This window comes from Meles meles, chromosome 10 (assembly GCF_922984935.1).
Source record: "Meles meles chromosome 10, mMelMel3.1 paternal haplotype, whole genome shotgun sequence".
NCBI classification, from domain to species: Eukaryota; Metazoa; Chordata; class Mammalia; order Carnivora; family Mustelidae; genus Meles; species Meles meles.
Window position 1 is genome coordinate 82,407,195 of NC_060075.1, and position 21,571 is coordinate 82,428,765.

Here is a 21,571-nt window from a genome sequence, read left to right on the forward strand (position 1 = left end):
AAGATGTCAGATGTTGATTTGTGCCTCAAGATGTCAGATGTTGGCTTTCATTTTAATGTGTTTTTTCTCCCCAAAAGAAAATGTTCGTTTTCTGTAATTTTTAAAAATATTTATTTTGCAGAATCTTTCATGTAGAAAAACTCATGAACACCAACTTAATATTCATTATGGTTGAGAGCAAAGGGACTTGTCCCTGCGACACACGACTGCTCATACAGGCAGAGCAGACTTGTATCCTTTTTGGGGTCAGAGATGTTGTAAGAATTGCCATCTTTCAGTAATGCATTTGTAACCTCGTCACATTGTTTACGCTCCAAGAGAAAGACATTCCGATGGCTGTGATTACCCCACAGGGGCAGAATGGACTCCTCACACGAAATTTGGTTTGACTGTGCAGACCAATGATGTTATCCAGGTACCAGTAGAATGTGAAAGGTTGCCTGCTCCTAGAATGAGGCTTTGTGTAGGCGATAGTGCAGGTTTCCAAGGAGATCTGGAAATGGCTTAAGGGGCCATTGGAGGGACAACTGGTTTGGGGTTCAGTGGTGGTTAGAGAGGTGCTGGGTTTTTGCTCTTGCTAGCCGGGGCTGGTGTGGTGGAAAGCTGTCAACACTCGATGGTTATAAATGGGGTTGAATGTGATGTATACCTACAGTGGAATATTATTCAGCCTTAAAAAAAAAAATGGGAGGCCTGTCCTGGGCTCCAGCCGCACTGGTAGTAACAACAAAACTTTCCTGGTTGTAAATATGCTAAAGGACAATGCAATGACTAGTAAAGCATTGTGGACGGCAGAGATTCTAAAGAGCGCCTACACTCTTTGCATTTACCCCTGTTGTTCCTGGGGGGGGGGGGGGGAGTTTGACATTGAGGTTTACTATTAGCAATTAGTTTGTATTTCTGTCTTGCTCCATCAGAGGCAGCCGTCCTTTCTTGCACTGTTTTATATGTATGACTCTTCTACTCAGCGTCATTTCTTCCTTTCATCCACTTATATTTTACAAATATCTATTCAGTACTTGTCCAAGGGCATGCTATACAGAGTAAAAATAAAAATGATCCCTTTACAAAGCCACTAGATTGACAAAAGAAAATTTCTGGAAGTTTACTTCCTTAAATCCCTAAGCGCTAGAACTCATTGTGTTGGACTAGACTAATGGCGTAGGTGTCCATTCTTTTGTTATTTGTGTGAAAAGAGAAAGAAACTTCATATTCCTTAACAAGTGTCTTCAGCTGATGGTCCAGATCCTTGCGATATGGTTAAGCAACCCAGATATCGAAAAGGACCTGATGTCTGCTTTGATAACAATGTCTTGGTAAGACCAAATGTTTATTGTATTAGATTATTAGAACTCAAGTGGTCATTGTCTTCAAGAATTTAAGGAGACAGATTACAATTTTAACTCAAACATAATCCTAGTGTTTCTCATTAGCATGATGTACTTGCTGGTCGATAGACTTTTCATTTCAGTATTTTCCACGGTTAGCCTAAGCTTCACAGTTGCTTCTTCTCTCTGTCCTTCACACAGAAATTATACTTTCAAACACATTTCCGGTGAATTTACTAATAATCCACGGTCACAAATCTGACCATTTTAAACACCTTCTCATCAATAGTAATTGACAGTGTTATTTATGATATGAGTTGCCTCCCTTCATTTATTCTTGAAGATATAAAAGGTATTTGTTATTAGTTTTACTCTTTAGTGTATATAAAACCTTTGAAAGAGCTATTGTCCTATTATTTTTTTTTAAACATGTTTTCTGACTCTATCAGAGGTTTGTATTTTTACCTTGCATGATATTAGATGAGGTCAAGTACCAAGGGTTACGTTGGTAAAATTATACAAAACATCTTTCTCGTATCTGATGTCAGGATGACCACCGCTTTCCTGTAGGTCAGCAGTCGTCCTCCGACAAATGCTGTTCCGACATACTCTGCATGCAGTCAGCTGTCTGGTTTTAAAATCATTTTAACCATTAAGAAACTGCATTCTCAAATGTGAAGGCCACCCTGTAATCCCTGCTTACTTTTATAAACTAATTTTAAATGTAATTTTCCTCAATTCTTATTCTTCATGGTGGGCCTTTGCATGAAGTGGGTCATAGACTCCAAGGATCATGCAAGCAGAGAGCATTGTCTTAGGCATTGTTTATTCTAAAAAAAAGTCGGATCACCTCTTGATTCATGTGCACTTATGGAAGCTATAATTCTTTTTAGAACAGACTTATCAACTCCGTACTTATTTCCTCAAATGCACATATAGCCACCTTTGTCCTCCGCCTCAAAATAAGGTATTTCCACAGATACATAATATGCGATTAGATGACATAGATCGATGATGAGGAGTAAGGCAAAGATGTGTCACAGTAAATCCCAGTTATCTCTGCCTGGACTATTGATCACTTCTCTGTGATGGAGAAAGTGAGTCTGAGTTGTCCCTGTTTTTTTTCCATTTTATCTGGTTAGCCTTAAAGAGCAATCCAGATCTGAGGACTTCTGTTGTTCCATCTGCTAGATTTTCAGGAGCTTTGCCCATGTCAAATCAGTCCCCAAAGAATGTTGACTGTGGGCCCAGGGGAGTGCTGCTCATTAGGGAAACTTCATTCGTCAACTATTTGTCAGCACAGACTGAGATTAAATTCAATCAGCTGAACTTGAAAGATTACCTAAAAAGCCCAGTTGCCCGAAATATCTTCAGCCTAGGAGATGATCTGCTCCAAGGCCCTGGAAAGACTGAACTAAGATGAAAAATTGCAGTAGTTCCAGTCTTGTGAAATCTACATCGGGGTGTGTGTGAAAGTACAAGTCTTACTCAGTAGCTCACCGTGCTAGTCATGGCTCGTGCTGCTTTAGCGGTGAAATGCTTCGGTAATGCTTATTTTGCAATGGTCACTGTGCATCTGCTCTGGATGGAGGCTCACATGAACTGCCAACTGCCAGCAAACTGCATGAAATCTCATCTTGTATGTCTTCTTCTCTGTGTTTTCTTTCCTTTTCCTGTACTTGCTACTTTGCCCGTTATTAATGGGATCAACTTGTGTGCACAACGAGTCGTGCCTGTACCATGATGTCAGCTCCTATCTTCATTTTACTGCAAGTTTTCATGTGGTGTGGATGGTCAGTCACTTTCTCTAATTTTTCTTTTTGTGCTGTGTTTGGCTTGAACTTTTATTAAATAATCCACATCCCTAAATCCACTGTAATAAGTGTCCTGAAACCAGGTTGTTAAAATCCCATTACCTATAGTGTTTTGTCAATAGCTGAATGCAAGGATTGCTTAAGTTTCTAATCCTAAATCAAGCATATCATTTTCCTTTGTTTACTTAAAAATCAGTATTTTCTTTTAAGGTTTTATATAAAGATCAAGTCAGCGTGGGGAAAATTACATATGCTTCATGAGGAGAAGTAGCTGAAGGACAGTCAGTAGAGCTGGTCATCTCTATTTTCAAAAGATGCTAACATAGTGTTGGAAAATAACATTAATGATGAACCATTTAAGTTTTATCCAAGTCAGTAATTCAGTTTTTTCTTTTTTAAAAAAGAAATATGAGTTAATCAACTTTTTATATTTTTACTACCAACATAGATATTCCTACTGAAATATTTTAGTACAAGTGCTTCCAATGTGTAAGATCGTCTTACTTAGTATCTAGGCTAAAATGATCCTTCATTAACCTTTGCCCAATTTCTCATTTCTCTCAGTATGACTGAGTAGATGTTTTGGGGCTTGTGCTCAGGGATTCATGTACAGTTCTATAGTTTCTTTTCTGACACTCTGAAATCATCCTGACTGGTGTTACTGGAGCAACTTCTCTCATGTCCTTTCTTCACCGCCATCCAGGTATTCAGTGATTAAGGAACCACTAGATGGAGATATGGCGATTACTGTGAATGGAGTGAGCTCATCAGAGGGGCAGGAAAGTGGAGTAGCAGCAGGAGTCTCAGAAAACGACTGCTTTTTTTCCTCGGTTAATAATGGTTTTCGTAGCAAAAGATTCCAAGTGAAAGAAAGCTAGCTGATTTGGATAATTGAAAGACCAAAATTAATTGATCCCTTCTCTGTGGCTGTATTTTAAAAATTGATATCAAGGTAGCTATTTGAAGCAAGGTTTTACTGATCCCTGCCCAAGTGATTATACCATTTACGTATGAAAATTATAGTAAAAATCCCATTTTCCATGTTCTATTTTTTTTTAAATATTTTATTTAGACAGAGAGGTCACAAGTAGGCAGAGAGAGAGGGAGAAACAGGCTCCCCACTGAGCAGAGAGCCCGATGCGGGGCTCGATCCCAGGACCCTGAGATCATGACCCGACCGGAAGGCAGAGGCTTAAACCACTGAGCCACCCAGCCCCCCCCCCCATGTTCTATTTTTTTATACTTCTCCTCATTTGTGATCATGGTAGAAATGAGCAAACTAAAACATAGAGCTAAGGAAAAAAGGCGAGGAATAATGTAAATATTCACTCTACTTCTATCCATCATAGAATTTTTAGGTAACATATATAGGCAGCTAATTAACACAAAAATATAGGTCAGTTCCCTTTTACCTTTATGTTAAAAATTTATAGGAAAGCATTTTCCCCTTAAAAATGTGATTATGAATTTTTCTATGGTGTTATTCTTTCTCACCATAACTATAAACTTACCAAGAAAATAAATATCACTGTGGATTCAGCTGGATGGGATCAGTACATTTTAATGAAATAATTTTTGAAAGATGGAAAGCACACACATGGGATTCCCTGTTACTATGTCCTTGAGGAATATATAATGAGCAGTCTTGAGAAGATGATGTAGATGGCATATACTTTACAATAATAAGACTTGGGTTGAGTCTTTAAAAACATAGTTATCAGTATGGAACAGCAAATCTAGTTTATGCAATTTGAGTATTGCTATGATAACATCAAAAGAAGTATCATTTTCTCTGAAACAACCAAGTTGAAAAAAATAATGTAAACATTATCCCAAAATACTAAGATTAATTGACAGTTGTTCCTGACACTGACGACCAAGGTGAAAGTGTTAAGTAAGATTCAGCACTAGTCTAGTGCTAACTAGGAATTTGTGGTGGGTGAGATTATGCTCCCAGATTTCTGACATCTTCTTAAGGATTATCTCTCTCTAAGCATTTCAAGAAGGACTGTCTAAAGTCAAGACCCTTGTATCCTGTGAAGTCCAAGAAGAGTATCAATTATGAATAACCAGTAATGAGGACTTATTAAAACACAAGTGTTCAAAAGAGACCTTCTGACAAGATCATTTGGAAGATTTAAGTGGTAAAGAAGAACAAAAGAAAAAGAAGGCTAAAGTTTAGGAAACAAGTAAAGCCAGTGAGAAAGTTCATTATTTTATGCAAACCTGATTTATGAAAGCACATCTTTGGCTCCATGAACAATGAACATGCAGATGTGTATGTAGGTATACGCACATTTAAATAGTTGAACAAATATGCTACCTACTTCATGGATTGATGTGGCAAGTGGGTTATGGTGCTGTGTAGAAGAATAAATTATTTGCTCGACAACTTATTCCTATTAAGAGACGTATTGTGTGGTATCCAGGAGCCTAAATAATTTTAAAGGTACATTTTCTTTGAAGCTGCTGTAGGTGATGGGACTTTCCAAAGTTAGCCCTTATCTGGGGGTGGGAGGAGTGGGAAAGTGTCTCCACCACTGATTTGCCTTTTGAAGGTAATGACTGTAATTCAGTAAATAAATGAATTACTAATTATTGAGCTCTTACTATGTATAATTAGTTACCCCCAGTTATTCTGGTTTGGGAAAGACAGGCAGATTTAAGAGTTTAGCAATACTTGTTTAACAAGATTTAGGCACTAGTATACATGGTCTTAAAAAGAAAACCTTGGGGCAGAATCATATGAATAAAGGGAAAAAGAGTTCTTAGTTGACATGTTTATTAAGAATCTTCTGAGAGACGTTTCTAGATGAAAATTACTATATTTCAAAATTATATATATTATTAGCACTGCATAGTCTATTTTTACTTTAATGTGTTAAAATGAAACAAAGTACCAATCTTTATGAGCAGGAAAATCAGTGTTCAGGAAATTTTGGTCTATCCTTAAGACAGAAAAAAATGCTACAGTTTCTCCCACATCAGTGCATTTGCAACTTAATTTCAAGTGTTGGTGTATATGGCTGCCCATGCAGAAAACATGACAGGAAACTGAAGAGACAGACTTTTTAGTGTGAATCAACTTGTAGACTTGAGGGACTCCAATTAACTTATCTAAACTCTCCCCCTCCCAGACTGAAACCTTATCTCACACAAGAAATGCAACTGAGCAAATAAATTGAAAAAAAAAAACCAAACACTAGAAATATAAAAATAAACACAATGGAATCAGAGCCAGAGATAGGTTTTTTTTTTCTTTACATTAATAGGAATTTCTTTGACAAAATACATTGTTAATACATTGATGGGTCTTGTTTGTGTGCTAATTTTCCATCCCATCAAATTAGTACTTACTATACACCTCTGAATTAGACCATTCTGCTGGATGTGAGGTATTTGAGATAGTTTATGCTTAAAAATGAGTTTTTAATCTGGAATTCACATGTAACTGAGCATTGTTCCTTTGATCTTGTTACCCTATCTAGAGGGAAAAGTATTTGAACAAAGAGGAGCAAGTACGAATTCCCAGAGATAGTACATACCTTGTCCCATTGCAAAGACAGTGATACTGGAGCAAATGAAGTTGTTGGGGGCGAGAGGAGTAGAAGATAGAGAGGCAGCCAGGCTCCCTCGGCCTTGCAAGGAATTTGGATTTTGTGCTGAGATTAAATAAATAAATAAATAAAATAACAAAAAGCTTGATGTACGGTTCTGAGGGGACCACTTTTTGGTAAAAAGATTGTAAAAGACCAAGAGTAGAATCAGAGACAAAGGAGGCAGCTTTTGAAGGAGTGATGGTGACTGAGAAGGGGTAAGTTTGGGAATGTCAAGAATACATGCTGGTGAATTACATCTGAAAAAATGTTTTAAAAAAGTAGCAATCACAGATGACTGATCTGATGATCTGAATGACCCATACCCATTGGGTAAAGGAGAAAATTGCCACATCAAAACAGGTAGGAAAGGCTGAGAAGATGCACTGTCTGCATAATCCCCATCTCTGACCTAGCTACATAAAATCGGGAGGGAACTTGTAACTCTGAGCTTTACCCTGAGGAATGAAGGGCTTGGTTTGAACATCTAGCATTCTACGATGTGGGGTCTCCCCAACAACTACCTCTGAAAGTCTTATAGGGCTTATGTCCATGAGACCCATAGGACCAAAGAAAGAAACAGTTCTCATCAGGCTCATACGGACTGACTGTGGCTTTCCTCCCAGGGCTGAGAGAAGATGGACTAGACAAAAATGCCCTACTCCCAACTTTCCCTGATAGTGGCTGAAGTATGCAGATATCCTCTCTTGCCTGAGGGACTAAGGCTTCTCATTTAGCACATGCCTCATTTTCACCCTATGACACACTCCAGGTCCCTGGTCTCTGCCTGAAAGGAGCTTGTGAACACAGCTGGCATTGGGCTTTTGAGGCTACTGCCTAAAGAACAGCCCCCACCCTGAACCACTTGGCTGTGGTGGCTGGTATGGCTGATGTTCTCAGGTACCACCTAATAGTGGCAAATAAATAGTTCTTAACGCTGTATTCCCCCAGGGCTCAGCAGTGAGAGAACAGACAAATGCTCTTCTATCAGTCATACCTAAAAGGGAAAGGTCTAACTGCATACCTTAAAAACTGCTGCCTCAGGTTCCAGGCTCTAATCAGCCTACATTTAGGTGCTGTATGATATCACCCCTCACCACCACCATATATCAGCCCACCTCAACTACTGAGAAAGGTGGCTGTTTTATCTAATGCATAGAAACCAACACAGAACAGAAAAAATATATTCTAAACAACAACATAAAACTCCACTAACAGACATTAAGGAGTTCAAAATCATGGTCATAAAGATGTTTACCAATGTCAGAGACACGCAAACAATAGAAAATATTAAAAAGTACAAAAAAGTCACAGAGCTGAGGGTAATGTATCACAGTAATAACATAAAAGATACAAATGACATGAATAGATAGCTAAGAAAAGAGCATTTGACAAAATACGACATTTCAGGGTAAGAACCTTGGTCAGATTGGGGGGATAGAGGAACATCCTTCAACATAATAAAGGCCATATGACAAACCCACAGCTAACATACTCACTGGAGGAAAGTGTCTCAGAGATAAGACAGGAAGGCCCACGCTCACTGCTCTTATCCAATTGAGTACAGGAAGTCCTAGCTAGAATTTTATGCAAGACAAAGAAATAACAGGGATCCAAATAGGGAAGGAAGAAATAAAACTACCAGTACTTACAAATGATGTGGTTCTGTATACAGAAAACCCCGAAGACTTCACCCAAAGACATCAGAGAGAAGAGGCAGAGATCAATCAGTGTGGAGGTCTGAGGAGATTTCAGTAAACTTGTAGGATATAAAATCAGAAGTCAGGTGGACTTGTATACATTAATAAGATATCTGAAAAGAAAACTATCCTAGTTCACCATAGCATCAAAAACAATAACTTTCTTGAATAACTTCAAGAAAGTAAGAGAACTGCACAATGAAAACTCTAAGACTGGTGAAAGGAAGAAGACAAACATAAGTAGATATTCTGTGTTTATGGATTTAGAGAATAATGTTAAAATGTCCATACTACCCACTGCCATTTGTGGATTCAATGTACCCCCCCCATCAACAGCGTTCTTCACAGAAATTAAAAAAAAAAAAATTAAAATTCTTATGGCCCACAAAAGACCCAAAATACTATAACAATCCTTAGGGAAAAGAACAAAACTGCAGTATCAGATTTTTTTTTTTATTTTAGACTACAAAGCTACAGTAATCAAAACGGTATAGTACTGGCACAGAAATGAACACATAGACTAATGGAACAGAAGAGAGCCCAGAAAGACATCCCAAATATATACAGTCAACTAATATTCAGTAGGATAGCCAAGACCACCCACTGGGGAAAGGATGGTCTCCAGCAAATGGTGCTAGGGAAATAAACACATCGAGGGCAATGGGACTGGACTCCTCTCTTACATACTCACAAAAATTAACTCAGAATAGATCGCAAACTTTAAGACAGGTTACTATAAAAATCCTAGAAGATAAAGTAAGAAGAATTTCCTTGACATTGGTCCTGGCAATGATGTTTGGTTACAGCACCAAAAGCAAAACAACAAAAACAGAAATCAACAAATGGGACTGTGACAATTTTGAATGTTTCTGCACAGCCAACGAAACCACTAAAGGAAAGGCATCCTACAGAATGAGGCAAAAAATTGCAAGTGCTCTCTCTCTCTCTATATATATATATCTCTATGAACTCATGAAAATTTTTTAAAAACCAACAAAAATTGGGCACGAAAACTAAATAGACATGTTTTAAAATGTTTTAAAATGTTTTAAATGTTTTAAAATGTTTTAAAATGTTTTAAATGTTTTAAAATGTTTTAAAATGGCCAGTGGCTACCTGAAAAGATGTTCAGCATCAGCAGTCCTCAGGCAAATACAAATCAAAACCACATACTTCAACCTTAAGGACACGCACCTTAAAGTATATGACAGTGGATGGATAGAAAAACATATTCCATGCAAATATAAATCAAAAGAAAGCTGGGGTAGCTATACTTGGACACAATAAACTTCAAGACAAACACTGTAATAAGATATTATATTGATATATATTGATAATCAAAATCAATCAAAAGTGGATGTAACATTTGTAGATATTTATGCACCTGACACAGAGGCATTTAAATATATACAGCAAATATTAAGAGACCTAATAGGGGAAGTAGGCACCAATGTAATAGTAGGAATAGGAGGAATACTAGTAGGGGACTTCAGTTCCCCACTTATCAATGGATAGATCACCCAGACAGAAAATGAACAAGGAAACAGTGGAGTTAAATGACCCATTAGACCAGATGGGTTTAAGTGACATTTACAGAACATTCTATCCAAAAGCAGAATACACTTTCTTCTGAAGTGTGCGTGAAACTTCCTCCAGGATAGAACATATGTTGGAACACTGAAGAAGCATTTGAGTAGGTTGAAATATCAAGTATCTTTTCTGGCCACAGTTGTATGAAACTTGGTATCAACTACATAAAGAAAACTGGAGAGTTCACAAATATGTGGAGATAAAATGGCATGCCACTTAACAACCGTGGGTCAAAGGAGAAAGCAAAAGAGAAATGTTGTGTTTTATATATATGTGTGTGTGTGTGTGTGTGTATAAATATGTTATAAATTATATATTAAAAACAAATTAGAGACAAATGAAGATGGAAATACACTGAACCAAAATGACTGGGAAGCAGCAAGGCAGTTCTCAGAGGAAAGTTTATAGTGATAAAGACCTATACTAAGAATAGAGAATGGTCTCAAATAGATTTATACCTTAAGGATTAAGAACAAACTAAGCTCAATGCTAGAAGGCAGGAAATAACAAAGATCATGACAAACAATTGAAATAGAAACTAAAAAGACAATAGAAAAGATCAATGGAACAAACAGCTGGCTTTTTGAGAAGATGAAATAGACAAAACCTCAGCTACACTTACAAAAAAAAAAAAAAAGATTAACATAAATAAAACTAGAAATGAAAGAGACATCAAAACTGGTATCATAGAAATATAAATATCATAACAGACCACTATAAAAAATTAAATGGCGGGGCGCCTGGGTGGCTCAGTGGGTTAAGCCTCTGCCTTCAGCTCAGGTCATGATCTCAGGGTCCTGGGATCGAGCCCCATATCTGGCTCTCTGCTTAGCGGGTGGCCTGCTTCCCCCCCCTCCCCATGCCTGCCTCTCTGCCTACTTGTGATCTCTGTCTGTCAAATAAATAACTAAAATCTTTAAAAAAAATTAAATGGCAAAAATTGGAAAATCTAGAAGAAATTGATAAATTCCTATAAACATGTAGCCTATACAGAATGAGTCATACAAAATAGAAAATCTGAACATATCAGTTACTAGTAAGGCAACTAAATCAGCTCTCAAAAACCTCCCAACAATCAAAAGCCCATGACCAGGCAGCTTCACTGGTGAATTCTACCAAACATTCAAAGAAGAATTAGTATCAATCCCTCTCAAACTCTTTCAAAAAATAACAGGAGGGATCACTTTCAAATTCATTTTACAAAGCCTGCCTTACCATAGTACCAAAACCAGACAAGGACACCCCAAGATAGTAAATTACAGGTCTAGATCTGATGAACCTAGATGCAAAAAAACTCAACAAAATGTTAGCAAACTGAATTCAGCAATACAAGACCAATGCCATGATCAAGTAGGATTTATTACAAGGATGCAAGGACAGTTCAACTTCGACAAATCAATCAGTGTGATACACCATATTAACAAGGTGAAGAATAAAAATTGTATGATCACAATAATGCAGAAACAGCACTTAAAAAATTTAACATCCATTTAGAGAAAAACTCCTAACAAAATTGGTATATAAAGTATATACCTCAGCATAACAAAGGCCTACAGCTAACCTCATATTCAATGATAAGAACATCACAAACAACACAAGGATGCCCATTCTTGCCACTTTCCTTCAGTGCAGTCCTGTAAGTTCTAGGCAAAGCAATTAGGTAAGAAAAAGAAATAATAAGCATCCAAATTGCAAAGTAAGAATTAAAACTCTATTTGCAGATGAAATATTTTATATATAGAAAACCCCAAGAACTCTACCTACTGGAATAAACAAATTCAGTAAAATTGCTAGATTAAAAAAAGGAAGATACAAACATCAGTTGAATTTTATACACTAATAAAATAGAGAAGTTGTAAAAATAATTTCATTTACAGTTGTATCCAAAAGAATAAAATACCTAGGAATAAATTTAAACAAGGAGGGGAGAGACCTGTACACTAAAAACTGTAACATAAAAGTGAAGACACAAATAGGAAGATAATTCAGTGCTCATGAATTAGAATGATTATTGTTAAAATGCTCATACCATCCAAAGAATCTGCAGTTTCACTTCAATTCCGATCAAAATTTCAATGACATTTTTCACTGAAATAGAACAAACAATTCTAAAATATGAATGAAACCACAAAACCCTAATAGCCAAAGCAATCTTGAGAAACAAGAACAAAGCTGGAGCCATCACACTTTCTTGATTTCTACCTGTATTATATACATAGAGTAATCAAACAGCGGTACTGGTATGTGCATGCGCGTGCGCGCACACACACACACATATACAGATCAATAGAACAAAATAACCCAGAGGTAAACCCATGTTTATGTTCAATTATTTTATGACAAAGGAGCCAAGAACATACCATGGGAAAGAGCAGTCTCTCCGATACATCATGCTGGGAACGGCCACACCCAAGGGAATAGAACTGGACCAGTATCTTACACCATACACAGAAACCAACTGAAAGTGGGTTAACTACCTGAGCTTAAGACTTGAAATAGTAAAACTCCCAGAAGAAAACCTAGGAAGTAAACTCATTGACATAGGTTTTGGCAAGGATTTTTTAAAAATTTTACAGGAAAGGCAAAGGCAACAAAAGCAAAAATAAACATGGGACTACAGCATAGTTAAGGAGACCAACACAACTGAAAGGCAATCCATGAAATGGGAGGAATTATTTGATAAGGGGCCAATATCCCAAATATAGGATGCCCCAAAACAGGCATGTTTTGTTTTAGTGTACTTTGCTTTATTGCACTTCACACTAATGCAGGGTTTTTTGTTTTGTTTTGTTTTTAACAAATTGAACGTTTGTGGCAACGCTGCACTAAGCAAATTGTACTTGTGTCATTTTTTTTCAATAACATTTGCTCACTTTTGCTGTTATGTCACATTTTCATAGTTTTCACAGTACTTCAAACTTTTTTGCTGTAATTAAGTTTGTAAAGGTGGTCTGTGGTCTTTGATATTACCATTGTAATTGCTTTGGGGCACCATAAACCCTGCCTATCTAAGACAACAAACTGTGTGTGTTCTGAATGCTCTAAAGACCAGCTGTTTCCCCAGCCCTTTTTCTGTCCTTGGGCCTTCCTATTCCCTGAGATGAAATGATACTGAAATTAGGTCAATTAATAACCCTGCAATGACCTCTAAGTGTTCAAGTGAAAGGCCGAGTCACATGTCTCTCACCTTAAAAGGTAGACATGATTAAGTTTAGTGAGGAAGGCATTTCAAAGGCCAACACTGGCTCAAACCTAGGCCTCTTGCACCAAATATTTGGCCAAGGCATGAATGCAAAGGGAAGGTTCTTGAAGGGAATGAAAAGTGCTATTCCAGTGAATACACAAATGATAAGAAAGTCAAACAGCCTTATCGCTGACATGGAGAGAGTTTTAGTGGTCTGGATAGGCGATCAAACCAGCCCCAAAACTGCTTATGCCAAAGCCTAATCCACGGCAAGGCCTTAATTCTCTTCATACCTATAAAAGCTAAGAGAGATGAGGAATCTGCAGAAGAAAAATTTGACGCTAGCAGAGGTTAGTTCTTGAAATTAAAGCAGAGAAGCCAGCTCTGTAACATAATAGTACAAGGTAAAGTAGCAAGTTATCCAGATACTGAGGTAATCAATGCAAGTGGCTATACTAAGCAACAGGTTTTTTAAAAAAATTTTTATTTTATTTCCATTAATTACCATGTAGTATATTATTAGTTTCAGAGGTAGGGTTAAGGAATTCATCAGTTGCACATAATACCTAGTACTCATTACATCATGTGTCCCCCTTAATGCCCATCACCCAGTCACCTCATCCCACCACTCATCTCCCCTCTAGCAACTTCCTAACTATAGGAAACAAACAGGGTTGCAACAGATTTTCAATGTGGATGAAACAGCATTCTATTGGAAAAAGGTGTCATCTTATTACTTTCATAGCCAGAGATGAGAAGTCACTACCCATATTCAAAGGACAGACTGTCTTCTTAGGGGCTAATGAGCTGGTGACTTTAAGATGAAGTCAGTGCTCATTGACCATTCTAAAGATCCCAGGGCCCTTAGGAATTATGCTTTGTCCACTCTACCTATACTCTTTCAATGGAACAACAAAGCTTGGAGGACAGCACATGACAACATGGCTTACTGAACATTTGAAGCCCACTGTTGAGATCTAGTACTGAGGGGGGAAAATCCCTTTCAAAATATGACAGCTTACTGAGAATACACCTGGTTGAATCTAGCCTTCATGGATGACTCTGCGGGGTTCAAGATCTCAGTAGAGGAAGTAACTGCAGATGGGGTGGAAATGGCAGGAGAACTGGAATCACAAATGGAGCCTCAAGATGTGACTGAATCGCTACAATCTCACAATAAAACTTGAATGGATGAAGAGTTGCTTCTTCTGGATGAACAACGTGTTTTCTGGAGATACAGTCTCCTGCTGGTGAAGATGCTACTGATATTGCTGAAATGATAACAGACGAGCTAGGATACTGCATAAACTTAGTCAATCAAGCACCAGGGTGTGAGAGGATTGACTTTAATTTTGAAAGTTCTACTGTGGGTACAGTACTATCAGACAGCATCACGGACTACAGAGAAAGTGTTCCTGAAAGAGTCAGTCAATGCAGTAAACATCATTGTTGTCTTATTTTAAGAAATGGCCATGGCCACCCAACCTTCAGTGACCACCACCCTGACCAGTCAGCAGCCATCAACAGTTGAGGCAAAGACCCTCAAACAGGGAAAAAAATAAAAAATAAAAAAGACTCATTGAAAACCCAGATGATGGTTAGCATTTTATCACTACAGAATTTTTTTTTAAGTGTATGCTTTTTTAGACATAATGCTATTATACACTTAAAAGACAATAGTATAGTATAAACCTTTTACATGCACTGGGAAACCAAAACATTATTTTGACTTGCTTTATTGTGATATTCCTTTTATTGAATATCTGCAACTAGAATGGAACATGCAATATATCCAAAGTATATCTGTACATGAAACAGGCTCAACGTCATATAGCAGAGACATGCACATCAAAACTTTAAGGAGATGCCACTTCACACCTGCTAGAATGACTGTTATCAAAAAGACAAGAGATAACCATTGCCGGCAAGGATGTGGAGAAAGAGAGGCCTCTGTGTTAATGGTGGGACTGTTAATTGGTACACCACTATGAAAACCGGTATGAGGGTTCCTCAGAAATTAAAAACACAACTACTGTATGAACTGGCAATTCTTGGTACTCATTTGAAGAAAATTAAAATACTAGAAAAGATATATGCACCCCTATGTTCATTGCAGCATTTTTTAAAATAGCCAAGATACAGAAACAACCTAAGCGTCCTCAACAGAGGAATGGATAAAGAAGTGGTATGTAGAAGATAGAAGGACACCTGGCCATTTTTGACAACAGTATTGGAACTTGAAAGCACTTCACTACATGAAGCAAGCAAGATGAAGACAAATAGTGCATGACATCACTTATATGTGAATTCTATTTAAAAAAAAAAAAATCAAACTCAGGGACGCCTGGGTGGCTCAGTTGGTTGGACGACTGCCTTCAGCTCAGGTCATGATCCCAGAGTCCCGGGTTTGAGTCCCACATTGGGCTCCCAGCTCCACAGGGAGTCTGCTTCTCCCTCTGATCTTCTCCTCGCTCATGCTCTCTCTCACTGTCTCTCTCTCAAATAAATAAATAAAATCTTTAAAAAAATTTTAAAAAAATTTAAAAAAATAAAAAATCAAACTCATAGAAACCAAGAATAGAAAAAGATTTGCCAGTGGCTAGGGAGAGGTTGGCAAAAGGATACAAACTTTTGGCTATAATATGAGTAGTCTGGGGATCTAGTAAAACATGATGACTATAGCTGATAAACACTGTAGAACTGAAATCTGCCGAGAGAGTAAAACTTAAGTATCCTCACCAGTTGGGGGAAAATGATAAATATGTGGATAATAGACACGTTAATTATCTGGGAGGGAGGATAACGTTTTACAATGTCTATCAAATCACCAAAATATATACTTTGAATATCTTATAATTTTGTCTATTAAAGTGAAAAGTTAAAATTTTAAAAGCAAAATAAAAACAAAAGCAAAAATCATTTTCATATTAAAGATAAAGTTATGAGTCGTTAACAAATGAACGGCATTTAAAACCATAGAACTACATTAGGTTACTTAGGAAGAAAGTGTAAATTTAAAGAGAGAGAAGTAACTGCCGGAGAAGTCTATCATGTAGAACGCATGAAGAGAAGTAGGTTGAGCTAAAGAGAGTAAGATGAGCCCAAAACACGTTTGGAGGAAACCAGATGTGTTGGGCAAATATACATGAGAGAATATTGTACATTGCCAAGTGCTCATGAAAAGTAAAATCAGGTGAGGACCAAGAATGGATCATCATTTTGTGTTACCCTTTAGATTTAGGAGCTAGCTTTTGAAAAATAAGCTTTTTCTTAATAGATTCTTTTGTTTCTTTCAGATTTCTCTTTAACAAACACAAGAAGTGTTCTGCCTCAAAATGCAGCTCAAGATAGAAATTTTAAGTTTTTTACAGGGGGACAGCCACTGTATTAAACCCTAGTGATGAAAAACAAGCCAACGTTCTCTTCTCTGCAAGCTCAGAGTCTTTGGAAAATCATTCTGAACATTTTATTTACTCATTTATTTATTTACATAACCTATTACTTGGATTATTGGATGATGAACCGTGGCATAGTGTATTTTTTAACAAGCCTCATATCTACATCTACTTATTTTCCTAAACATCCTTTATGAAATTCAGTAATTAAAAGAAATCAAAGGATGTAGAAAATGTTACAAACAGAACCTAGGAATAAAAGATGAAGGATAATTCTGTATTTAAAGGAACTTAATGAGCTACCATGAGACAACATGGGGGGGATCCAAATAGGTATATCAATTGCTTATATTTCATGGTTCTGTAAATTAAATGTCTCTTGCTAGCTTAGCTCTTTATATTGAATATGTTTTTGGAGTGTCTTTTCATGTATGATTCAAATACACTATTATTTTAATTTTGGTGAAGGTCCAGATGGTACAAGTGCAGGTTGGTATGTTTACCTTTGAAACTGGATATAAAGGATATAGAAAATAGAGATCATTTCTCACATTGATTTAACCAGTCCCAAACTTTGCCTTATTGAGCGTAATTGCTAAAATGATGATTCTTGGGTATTATAAAACCTATAGCAAATTTTTAGTTACTCCTTATTTTTGTAAATATCTAGGAATATCTCATACACTGAAAGTTTTTTTTTTTAACAACGGTGTTATTGGTCAAAACAGCATTTACTATTCAAGTATTTTCTTAGTCATCAGAATTTGCAACTCAAAATTTAAAGCCTCCTTGAAATGATACTGGGGAAATTGCTTTATTCAAAATTGCTATTACTATAAAATCCAGGGTAATGTCATTTATTTGGGTTTAAATTAAAACCATTTTATCAGGTGAGTTCAGAAGTGGACTAAACATGGGTGCTCTGAAAAATGGCTTACTAAGGATTTCTTCAGGATTTTTCTTTCTCCTTTTTTTACAACAGGAGGATTATACTGACTGTGGTGGTGTCTCTGGATTGAATCCCTCCCTGTGGTCCATCATCGGAGTCCAGTTTGTTCTACTTTGGCTTTTATCTGGCAATAGACACTGCCAGTTATGACCTTCTAAAACTCAGTCTGCATAATTAAACTCCGGACCCTGCCAAAACATGAGCCCTCAGTTGCGTTAAAATAGGGTCAACTGTGGAATGAGCAGAACACTAGCTGGGCCCATACCATCGCTCAATCTAAGGCGCAGACTCATATGGCCCCCACTGGCTGCATGTCAGGGTCTCAGATCCTTAAACTTGTGTGAATGCTGCATCATCTATGTATAACATCAAAGCAAAATTCTATACATGCTCTATTGGAAAATTGGAGAGTTCGTTGTTTGCGTTGTTGGTGATTGTATGTAAAAGGGCTCCCCATACTGTTTATGAATCCTACAAATTGTCTTGACCTTGACCTGGAATTTTGACCTGCTGCAATTCTTGTTCTTTTACCAAGAAAATCTCTAGAGGAAAAAAAAAAAAAAAAGGAATTATTTTTGCCTTCACGTATTCTTTTGTTAAAAATTATTTCCTGCTTTGAGTAGTTATTATTGAAAAATAAAATAGGGAGAGATGGATGTAATCTGTTGAAATAGAAATAATGGCTAATTTTCTACAAAAAGAAATTTGCCATAAATAAAATGCCTTATGAAGAATGGCTTCTCTGCCAAAAACAGAACACAAGTGATGACCAATTAAGTTTTGCTGGGGTAATGAATTGGTGTTTGAAAATAATAACTAAGAAACTATTAAACTAAAGGTGCTTGAAGATGCAATTTGAACACGTGACATATTTCCTCATAAATGTAAGCCCTTACTCAATGCTTCGATGTAATGTTTCTTTTGTTCACAGTAAAGTTGTAGTGCTAGCCAAATAATTCAAAATGCTCTAAGAGAAGCTTGTTGGGGGGAGGGGAAAACGTTTTTTCTTGTGATAAATGAACTTTGGTTACCAAGGGTATTTTGCATGATGCTGCTGCTATTTTAACTTTCGGTTTGTTTTTCTCTTACTGTAGAGTATAGTCCTTTGAAAAGTTAACTGAGTGACATTATTGTTATGTAAGACTCTGAACCTTGCAGTGTAATGCACTTAAGTCATCCTTAAAAATGTCGTTAAATTACTCTGAATATACTGTGCAATGTCAATGCCGAATGACTGGGGTAGGTAAATGGTGAAACGGGAATTAATGGATTTTATACAGACTCATGCTTTTGCCTGAAAAACCTATGTACAGATATTTTAAGTACATAAATCAGATTTGACACATTTATTTTTTGAAGAGTACATATATGTTCTCAATGACGATTCACACTAGGTTTCCTCTTTGTTCATTTGAATAGGAGCACATATGCTCCAGACATTTCCACCACCGCTGCTTTTCTCCCCGCCCTTGTAAAAGGTAGATACGATCACGTGACCAAGATTCCATGCAGTTTGATGACGGTTTTATAATAATCTGAACAAATAGGAAACCTTGAATCTGTATGTATGCACATGAATACTTGATTGTGAATACTCAAAATTGTTTTTCTACAGCCTCACTGGTGAAAATGATTAGTGTAGTAAACCGGGTACTTCAATATAGAGTAATATGGTAGATTATTATTTATGCTTTTAAAAATAATTTTTAGGAGTCATCAGTGTTTAAAGAAAGGGTAAAAACAACGAATGTGTAATTCTAGTTCAACTGAGTAATTCTGCCGAAGGCTGGAAGTATACAAATATTTTTTATGGTGAAATACATTTGTTCTTATTTTGAACATGCCAAATATTGGTGTGTGTCTATGCTGGACATTTTCTTATACATCATTTTTAAGTCAATACCTTATTAACATTATCCAGCATGCTTTAAGATGCTCTGCGTATCAAAGACATAACCAAGTCTTTAGCACAGTTTAAAAGACGTTTGTTTTGTTTTTAGCTTTGCAGACATTTGTAATTCCCTCCCTCCACCATATGCCCTAGGAACCCTTTGTGTATATTTCCTTATTTAAACTATTTTTTATTTAAAAATGGGGGTGGGTGGGAATGGAATCACTTTGCCAGCTATTGTTCTAAGAGTTGACATCAGTTACCATTTCTAATGCATTGTTGTGATTTTGTAGTCTCATTTGTAACTGGTATTGACGTTTTAGAAAACACCAAAGTGATTAAAAAAAAAAAAAACAACCATGGAACTTCTCACTCCAGTGACACTATGTTTCAGTCATGTTGTTTGTTGATTACATATTGAAAACTTATTGTTGACTTTTGCTAGACTATTTTAAATCATGAAAGTGTTGGGAAGGGGATATCAAAATATAAAATTATGTTAGTTCGTGTGTATCTATGACGCACATTAAAACAACTGAATTGCTTCCAGCATACAACAAACTACCTTAAAATTATCTTTAAAATCTATTAAATATATTTTCATGGCTAATGTCACTGAAATAGTATGTTTTCATCATCTACATTACTGTTGCATTAATCACAGTTAAACTTGGCATCTCTTGGCAGGGTCCTATTGGTTCCATTTGCCATCAAAATATATTACATGCACGAGTCTTGCTTGATCCTTGCTTTTCTGTTATAAAATAAACCTATATATGAGAACCACGTACTTGATAATAAATTGGGTAAGAATGTGCTTTCTGACTAAAAACTGTTCTCATGCCTCACTCATATGAGTCTTGATACTTTTAGCATTTTTTCAAAGACAGGAACACTCATCCCATCAAATTGTCATATTTAATTTAGGATTTTTTTTCTCTGAGTTCTAATTCTTGATAAGAACTCAAATTATATAGCCTGTCATAAATATTGATTTTCAAAGACTAAATGATCGAGAAAAAAAGCTTTTAAACTCTTCGGCTTCTTTCACTTTCGCTCTACTCATCCAGTTTAATGTAGTTTGTCGTTAGAACAAAATCAAAGTAAAGTCTTAACGTTGGTGTTGAGTAACAAGAATGACTTTAACATTTATGGTTTCTTTATATTTTCTTCATTTGAACAACCAGCATTACTGCCAAACACCAATCGTGGTCCATATTTGTAACAGATTTTTAACATGACATAGTTAGCAAGTTTGATTGAAGAGATTTTTAGGTCCCAGGCCTATAAGATTTTAGTATGACCTTTTTTCATGTTTCTAATGCTTGAGGCGTATTGCTTTACTTGGGGGAAAAAAAAAACACAAAACAAAACAGTGTTGCTGCCATTTGTAAGTTTTCCTAGAATATTCCTTTTATTAACTTTAAAACTGGCCTTACTGGGTTCAAATAGGCAGTATCCCTTTTAAGTGACCTTTGCAACCCAAGTGTTACTTGCTTATTTGATGCTCTCTTCTATTTTATGTCTCATTTAAATCTTTCTCTCCACCAAAGCTTAAATTCTGTGTCTTAATTTTAAACTGAACTATTCCATTAATTGTTAGTTGACATTAAAATACCTAGCGGTAGACAGTTTGGCCTTGTGAAACAAAGTGAGCGCTGTGATTTTTTTTCAAGTGTAGAATAGAATGAAGATTTCACTTGCCCCCAACTTAAAATATTTTATTACTATCTAGAACTCGTGTTGTTTTCCCATTAGCAGAATGTTAATATTGCTAATATTCCGTGTACATTTCTGTGAAGAGCAAATCAATACACCGGAAGTATCAAGTGTTGAATAAATTCCAGAATTTCAAAGACTCAGACAACCCTTACCAAGAGTTTCCTCTACCTTATTTCTAGTTCACATAATCAACTCACCGAAATTCCACTGAGACTAATGGGATACTGTCTTGTATAGATGCCAGTTGAGTTTACAGTGTGACCTGGCAAAGCTGTCTTTTTTGTTGTGCATTATGATTGTTGGATCATGCTTTTTAGGGATACTTTTATTGAAATGCTCAGTGTGCATCCATGCAAAAGGCCAACTGGCTTTGTGAACAAAAGATCTTTTCTCCCCTTTATT

At 36.5% G+C, this 21,571-nt stretch overlaps 1 protein-coding gene across 7 annotated transcripts in view; it reads left to right on the plus strand.

Annotated features, from left to right (window-relative positions):
• The window catches only part of CACNA2D1 (calcium voltage-gated channel auxiliary subunit alpha2delta 1), a 502,406-nt gene extending 481,043 nt beyond the window's left edge, over positions 1-21,363 (plus strand). For all 7 annotated transcript variants that reach the window (XM_046020727.1, XM_046020729.1, XM_046020728.1 and 4 more), the window contains 3 exons: positions 122-231; positions 1,234-1,316; positions 17,590-21,363. In XM_046020727.1, coding sequence (XP_045876683.1) covers positions 122-231; positions 1,234-1,316; positions 17,590-17,706 — 310 coding nt within the window. In that variant the 3' untranslated portion in view covers positions 17,707-21,363. The remainder of the gene's footprint in view (positions 1-121; positions 232-1,233; positions 1,317-17,589) is intronic.
• Positions 21,364-21,571: the final 208 nt, after the last annotated feature.